Below are 8,578 nucleotides of genomic sequence, written 5' to 3'. Positions count from 1 at the left end.
CCTGCACCAAATCTTATATACAAAAATAATGAAGATATCTGAAAGTCAACTGTGTATTACTACATTACTCTTTATCTGAACTGTATTTCAGCCTGCACTTCTAGTTTCACCATAGATATCATTTTTGTATCATGCTGCTCTCTTAAAAAATTCACCTTCATTTCTGTTTCTTTTGGTACAACATTTCCCAAATTTGTTTTTAAGACTTGAAGTGCTCTCTCCCTTGGTTCTTTACAGTAAAAAGATCTGGAAAGAGATGGTTTCTTATTATTTTTCCAAGTTTAAGTAAACATATATTATTTTAAAAGTAATTAAACATTAACTCTTGACCTATTTGTAGGTTAAATTTCAGTGTTTCCCACAATTCTGTTGAGGGGGTCTAATCCCTGACTCTAGGGCACTCCTGAAGGCACAGAGCCTTTTACATAAAGCTTAAAATCTTTAATCCAAAAGGAGGTATGGGAACTTAACATTTCGGGTTTTTAATCAGAAAAAATACAAGGTTGTCCAAGCTGATTCTTAAACATTTTAGAGCAAGGCAGGATCATGTGTGCAGACTTTGAGATTAAAACTCCTCGTAAAACAGCACAATTTCTTGTTTCAAAACCATACAGTCTCAAGCTATTAAAAATAAACACATTGTATGTAAATAGTACTCTGTCTAGAGGCAATAAATGTCAGTTTAGGAGATCTCATCACTAAGGCCTGGGGCATTGTCTCCTCCCAAGGAAGCAGAAAAGCCTACATTTAAGCAGACCCCCAAATCTGCAGCAGAATTTCCCGGAGTAAGCCCTAGCAGCTGAAACTCCCATAAACGTTTGTTACAGACACAGTCCTGGGGCTGGCTTGGAAACTGCGAGATTAACGCCAGGACTTGCCAGCACAGCGCTATGGCCAGCTCACAGCATGGAGCTGTGAACTCGAGCATCAAGCACACACGAGCACAGAGATCAAGCAAGTTACAAAGCATTGCTTCAAGTTTCAAGCAATAAATGCATTGAAGCCTGGGATGCTGTTTTCTTCACCACAGCATGCACACAAAGAATGAGATTTCCTTCCACCCTCTGCCTTTCAAAATAACCTGTCAGCATGGAGGTGTCTACCCAAAGGGTCATGTTTATTCTGCAGTTACATGTGATGGAGACAACCATCTCCACAGGTGGGTTAAGAAAAAAGTCAATGTTACCTGACCAGCACATATTAATACCCAATACCAGTAATGACCAAAGTAATAGCATTTTCTTTCAAAATCCTCATTTTCAGAGTTAACCTAATGAGAAACCATGAGACTCTAATGAGGCTGAGAGTTTGAGGACTTCAGAAACAGTGACAGCATAACCTAAAATGCCACATCCCCATCTGCCCTCACCTTCACTCTAACAACGATGTACACCTAGGCATTATACACTTGCAAGCAGTTCTTGAGTGTTCAGTGATATTGCTATAGAAAACAGTTCAGATTTTACTCTTTATTAAGCCCCCACCAACCTAGAAATGCTTCTGCCAGGTTTCCACTTGGTTGCCACATACAATTTCCTAGATATCCATTCTTACCTTTGTTGATTATCAGCACAGCTGTATACAAACTCATAACAGACACAGTGATCAACTGATACCACAACTTTGTAAGTGATGCTGCAACATTTCTATGGAGGTAGAGGGTGACGATATTATTCACAGCTATTGTTTCACTGTGAGAATAAGGATCATATACTACAACTTGCATTTCCTGCTTCCTAAGAAGTATTAGATGTTAAAGCAGTGTAAGCCATTCTAGGCTTTTGAGAAGTGAAAGAACAATGTAAAATCTATCCTAAGATGGACTTGGCTTGTTAATATGTAAAACCCAAATATCTGAATGTCAGCAGGTAAAAGAGACAAATCACTTGGAGGAAGGTTGGAGGTTTTTTTAGTCTAAAGATTTTCTAATTAAAAAAGATAACTCTTTCTTCTTTAAAACAGAAGAGTTCTGATCATATTCTGACTTCTGCCCAACATACTGTTGCAAATGTAGGTTAGAAAGCAACTTCTGTTTAGACAAAGGAAATATTTTCCTTTGTTTACATAAATGCTATTTTTCTACTTCATGCTCTATGCCCAAAACAAAGGCTAAATCTTCATTTTTCATCATTTCATTGTTCATTTTTAAATAGCTGCTCTTACCTTTAATGCCACAGGTAAACCTCCAAGAAAAAGTACTTATTTTTTGCTGTTAGCAAGAAATTTATGACAGGAACACTCTGTCTATTTGAAATTTGTACTGTCATATTCACCAAGAAGTTTCTCAATAGCGAGTTTGATGAACTGCAGAGGGAAACACTTCCACCAGCTTCTTAGAAACCAAAAATAAATGCTACCCTGCTCATTCTCCATTTAAGTCTTTACAGTTGTGAATTACAAGCATACTTTCCAACCTGTGAGATGTCCCTCACAGCAAGTTATTGGTCTCCGTGGTGCCTGAGACAAAGCACATGAATTACAAAGTGTGTGAGCTGAATATTATAAAGCAGAAACAATTTTTAATTGACTTGAAACAAGCCATGCACTAAAAAAGCTGACCAGCAGGTGTAATACACATAAACGTACAATCAGACAAGTCTATGACACAAAAATATCTGAAAAACATGGGACACACACACATTCCGATAACAGTACTGACCTTGTTGCTCACTTTCTGCTTCAACTTTTGCAGGACTTGGTGCTACAGGAAGGGGTCGAGGAGGACGAGGCTTCGGAGTTGGGGGAGATATTTTTTTTCTTCCAATGTACACTACGTAAGTTCCTGGGAAATCCCCCCTCTCCCCTGTGGTTTCATTAAAGCCATTTAACCAACCAATTTCATCAGGCTTTGCTTCTTCCCCTTCACTGAATCCAAGTGCTAGCAAGGTACCTTTATTCACAGTTAAGATATCCCCTAAGTGCAAGTCAATGTCTTCTTCCCGCTCTTTCTTGTAGTCATATAAAGCTCTGTATTGATATCCTTCAGCACTCATCTTGGCAAACGGTTTAACATTCAAAAGTGTTATTACACAGTATCAAAATGCAATTGTCCAGTTATACTTCTATGTACAAAGAGATTCAAAATGTATTAAATGGGATAATAAAAATGCCAATAGCAATGTCTAAGAAATAAAATCCACCAGAGAATCAAAAAGCACCAGGATCTGTCATTTCACTGTTGATGGTTTTACTGATGTATTTATTCTGATTGTTGCAGAAGTATGTGTTCCGCTTCTTCTATGTCTAGCGATATTCTCCCAATTAGTTCCTCTTCTGGCCTTGCTGGCACTTCTGAGTCTCCATCCTCAGGTTCATCTGATTCTTGTAGCTGCTCACACCTTCTTCAGATGTACTTGCCACAGATCGCCCACGTACCTTAAATATTCTGCCACTGAACTCTGTACGCATGCTCTTCCTAGAAAGAGAAGAGAAAACTGGTGAAATAGTTTCAAATTCTCTTAACAGTTGTGAACTTGGGCTTCCACTTATTACTTCAGCTTTCTGCAACACTGGCAGAGGTTGTGTCCCACAAAAGAGCCCTATATAACAATAAGGGGACCTCACATAAAATCTGCCAGCAAACGCTTTGTTTTTTATAAAGGATGTATGTCTAACTACTTGAACCAAATTTGCACCCCTGCAGTACGAGGCATGTTCCCTTCTCTGTGGCTTATGGCTACTGAAGTCTCTGAGAGGGCTAAGCTCTGGAGCTATCCCTCCAGTGCAATATCTAACCCGGCAGCAAGGTTTTACATGTTATGTCCCTGAAGATGCACAGATACAACCCTTCCCCAGTGGTCTGCCAGGACAGAGGAGGAGCTCATGGTAATTAGTGCTGACACTCACCACTGGGGCGTTCAATCTCATGCTGTTCATGCAGAGGGTGAGGAGTGGCAATAATACCCAGCTCAAAGCATATATTCCAAAAACCTATTACAAGGAGGGGTCTTTTTGTAATATGCAGGAGAACAAAAAAATACAAAAAGCCATTACTTGCTGAGTACCAAAGTTCTGTTTTCTTAAAAAAAAGGGGCTTCCCTGCTCCCCCATCTTCCAGATTTTTTTTTAATGTGTTTATGGTATAATAGTAGAAAAACAATCAGCAACTGAAACAGGCACACCTGAGCAGCATTAGCAGGAGGAAAATATCAGGGTGTATGCTTAAATTACACTAAAGGCCAGAGAATACAGGCGGGAACATCTGACTCAAGGTTGCCCAACCATTTTAAAAATAAATCCATTTAGAAAACAGTAGCTTAAAGACGTATAGAACAGTGAAAGTTTTCTAAACATTATTTCAACTGTAAGTCATTTTCATCTACTTAAAAAGACAAGCCCAATCATAATTTGAAATTCTACACTGGGAACCAGAAAGGGCTAACTACTCACAGTGTCATTGAAGCTTCTAAATTACAGTTGAATAAAAGACCTGAGGGGCTATGTAATACCACCAGGTAAGACATTGACTGTGTACTACGTACTTAAGAGTACAGAAAGCTCATTTTCTTGAGAAACACTGCCTTTTGCATTGTAAAGAGGCATCAGTAGACAGGGCCAGAACAGAGAACTTCTGTCAGCTCTTTTCCACACCTTATTCTCTAATATCTCTGTCACCAAGTCCCTGGAAAATGACTGACAGGCTACAAAGTTTATAAGAATGTATATGGGCTTCCTTTGCCAGTGAATGACCCTGATCCCTAATTTCTATGTGGCTCCTCTTCAGTCTATCAGATCTAAATATAATTCCCTGCAGCCTACTGCACAACACCTATTGTAACAAAACACAGAAGAAAATCTTGTAAGTTTTCGAAGAACTTCCTTATCATCCCTTGCAATGAGTTTTTGCTGAAGGAAAGAATTACCGGAGCCTGAATTACACTTCTTATTTCAAAAAGTCTATGAACAAGTATTTGTTTTAATAACCTGCAAATCTATCCACGTGGATTAGGCATCCAGCTCCCACCAAATTTTTAATGAGAAATTTCTGCAGCCACTTCTTAAAAACCAAGTTATGCTGCTTAGCTCACATTAATTGCAAAGTCTGTGATGTTTGGTAATGTCGAGAGAGTTTCACTGATATTTCATTTTGCTGCTTCTACCAGAGGAAAGCGTACAGACAAGAATGAGAGGAATAAAAAAAAGACACCACAAAAAACTAAAGCACATGTATCAATTAAATTGTACAGAAGCCTTTTCAAAAGCATGAGTTCCTCCCATGTCAGATAGGAAGGGAACAAAACGCACTTACACACCTTACATCTAAGTGTTGGAGACAATCTAAATGCTTCCAGTCAAAACCAACTACACAAAGCAAAACCTGTTGGAAAATTACCACGTCAACTACATTAACTATTCCGAAATACTTATTTTCTTTTTAAGAAAGGTTCAACAAGCGCTCTGCTACAGCTACTCACTTCACTCCTATTGCTTACGGGCATTCTGGCAGTCAACGAAGTCAGTCTTATAAACACTGCATAATTTAACTGACTTGACCTATTCCTCTGATCTTTTATTATCAAATGTATCATAGCAACTTTATGGCCAGATATTTAAAATGAGTACTTGTGTCTCTTATGCTTGGTCTGACAATACAGAACTGGAAATGTCATAATAGCATAAAAACTGCTCATGACAGTTTTTAAAGCATATTTTAAAAACTCTAAACCTTAATGAGATAGGCCAAAACGTCTGATGCACTTGAATGTTAAAACAACTCAACGCAGTTATGGTAGGAGAGGTTCCCCAAATCCAGTTTCCCTGGGGCTCAGAGCCACAATATTTGTTCATACTCGCTCCTCAGCATTGCCCTTGGTACAGGACCCCCAGCACCCTGTCTCCCCACTGATCTATTGTCCGTGTACCTGGAGACACTCCCATGAGTGAGCCATGCTGCATTTCTTGGATTTATGCCTTTTTCTGTTCTCACTATCTGTCACGTCTGGGGACAGAGGAAGACTTAGACTCCAAGAACCTTGCAGACAGCCCTAACACTGGCACAATGACCAATTCTCCATACCAGCCCAGTAACACTGCAACATCTCCAAAGAGCCTGCTTCGACCTTTCTTTACTTACAGCTCTGTTAAGATCCCGTATAAACAAATCCCCTTTATTCCTAGTGAAGTTAGATGGTCTGTACACTCAGACATTTTGACTCAAACTGACTTACACTACTTAGTCTTAAAATAAATAGCTAGGAGACCATCTTAAGTAGAGGAGAAAAAACCAAACCAAACACTTTAGGCAAGAAGCATTGTTATATTTGAGATGATGTATTACTCGATTTCCATTTGGCTGGTGGAATGGAAAAGGAGTAAGAAGAATTGTAAGAGAATCAAACGCTCATTTGTTTTTTATTTACTGTCTAAGAGCTTGATCCCAATGAAAGATTCCTGAGTTGAGGCAGAATTTTGGTGTCTCAGCAGAATAGTTTATGTTGGGCATTTCAACAGTTATAAAATTTAAAATTCAACAGAAAGATACAAGAGATTCTTGTAAATTTAAGTGGAAAAGGAAGGGGACATGAAAGCTTCCCCTCCACCCCACCCTGCTCCCCTTATTAAAAATGATGTCTGGTTCCCACTCCACTGGTACCCAAGCATTTCCTCCCACACTAGCTAGCATTCCTTTGGTGACTGAGTATAAAAACTTCAGCTCTGAGAATCCATGCTACTACCAGCCCAACCAGAGGGGTGCGTATGTGTTACTGACACAGCACCCCTGTACAAGGCAAGCAAAGATTTTCTTCATCTTTATATTAACACATTTTAAAAAAAATGTGTCTCCTCATACAGCCATCTCCCTCACTCCAAAAATCTCTAGGGAAACACTGCCTAACATGAACTTCCCTTCCACTGCAATTATGAGCTTCATCAACAGAAGAGCAGACTAACATACTTAGGGAGGCACTGAAATGACACAAATCAAAGTGTAAGCAGGGAATGTGCTTGAAGACCGAATCTTCTCCCCACCAGGTGTCTATACACCTGTAACTCAAGCCACAGTTACCTCTGACATACGGTGCTGTCACTCTCCAAACGGAGATGACCAAGTAACACATCAGAAAATTATTTTCTGCAAGAAAGTGAGGTCCATGATATATTGTGAAGGAGATGCATATTATAACACCTTTATACCACTTCCAGTCTTTGAAAGAGTAATTTTGACCCTGTGGAGATTCTACTGTTGAACCAGTAGAATACCACACGGAAGAAATACATTAACTTCACTGCGGACACCGTAAAGCACGTCCTATTCTGAAACATCTCCAAGACTTTACACAGGCTGCAAAGCTACGGAAGAAGGAGGGGAGCATAAGGACGGCTTCAGAAAATAAGCAATAAACTAACTAAAAAAAATAGGAAGGCAATACAGATTGAGCTTCCATCCTGCCAGGAGGCCGGCAAGCTCACCCCTCCGGGAGTCCAGAGGCCGGAGCTTGGTCCCTGCACCCCAGCCCGCTCGGGGGTCGCCGCCCCTCCACCGCCTGGGAAGGGCTGCGCGGGGACGGAGCTCTCTGGCCCGGGGACGGTCAGAAAGCCGCCGGGACCGTCCTCGGCGGAGACCCGGGGACAGGCTGGCTCGGCGCCGCGCCGTCCGCTCCCCCCGGCTACGGCCGCCTCAGCGGTTCCTACGGGCACCTCTCTCGCCGCCCCGGGAACACCAGCCGGGCGGGGGCACCAGCCCGGCTCCGCACAGCACACAGCGGGGACGGGGCTCCCGGGCAGCCCTGCGGTCGCCGGGTGTCGCCCCCGGCACGGCACGGCGCGCCGCCCGCCCTGCCCGACCAGGAAGCGCCCCGGCCGTGGGGGGAGAAGCTCCACCGCCCCTAGGGCTCGGCTCCGGCCGCAGCGGGCGCCCGCCCGGGCCTGCCGCGCCGGAGGGCTCGGCGGCGCCACAGCCAGCCCCGGACGGGGGAAAAAGTTTCACGAGGCGGCGGCGGCGGCGCTCCCGCTCGGCCTGTCACGCCACGGAGGCGGCCGGTGCCCGGGTCCCAGGCGCCGCACGGCCCGGCCCCGTCCCGCACGGGCTCCCCTGCCCCGGCAGCCGCTCGCGGGGCAGCACCAGATGAGGCGTCCGCGGCGGCACCCGTCTACCTCAGCAGCGGCGGCGATGCCTCCACTGTCGCTCTCCCGCCGCCGGGCAGCCGTTGCCCCGCTCTCCGCCGTGCGCCCGTCCCGCCGTGCGCCCGGCCCCCCTTTCCCAGCCGCGCTCTCCGCACCAGTGCCGGAGCGGCGCCGTGCCCGCCGCCAGCGCTGCCTCCGCCCCGCCCCCGGCGCGCCCGCCAACCTCTGCCGTCCTCCGCCCCGCCCGCCCCGCTGACTGACGGCTGCCGAGGGGCGGTGCGCGCCGTCCCCCAGCCCCGGCCCCGGGCTCACCCCAGGCCGGCCCGCGGGGCAGGCAGGCGGAGGCGGTGTTGGGCTGTCCGGGGCTCCCGCCCGCGGCGAAGAGTCTCTGGCGCCGCCTCCCCCCGGCGCGGGGCCTCGGCTGCGGAAGGCCAGGCCCGGCCAGGCCGGGGAGCGGCAGTGCGCGGAACATGTGCTTCTGCCGAGTTCCTCTTTGGGGATTTTTCTCCTCTTT

At 44.9% G+C, this 8,578-nt stretch overlaps 1 protein-coding gene across 1 annotated transcript in view; it reads right to left on the bottom strand.

Annotated features, from left to right (window-relative positions):
• PIK3R1 (phosphoinositide-3-kinase regulatory subunit 1) overlaps nt 1-8,240 on the bottom strand; it is a 61,737-nt gene extending 53,497 nt beyond the window's left edge. Inside the window, exons 1-2 of the mRNA XM_082075060.1 lie at nt 8,095-8,240; nt 2,660-3,415 (exon numbers count right to left, since the gene is read on the bottom strand). Of these exons, the coding sequence (XP_081931186.1) occupies nt 2,660-2,993 (334 nt within the window). The 5' untranslated portion in view covers nt 2,994-3,415; nt 8,095-8,240. The remainder of the gene's footprint in view (nt 1-2,659; nt 3,416-8,094) is intronic.
• Between the last annotated feature and the right edge of the window lie 338 nt (nt 8,241-8,578).

The sequence above is a fragment of the Streptopelia decaocto genome, assembly GCF_964273445.1.
Source record: "Streptopelia decaocto genome assembly, chromosome: Z".
Classification (NCBI taxonomy): domain Eukaryota; kingdom Metazoa; phylum Chordata; class Aves; order Columbiformes; family Columbidae; genus Streptopelia; species Streptopelia decaocto.
This window is presented reverse-complemented; position numbering and strand designations above follow the sequence as displayed.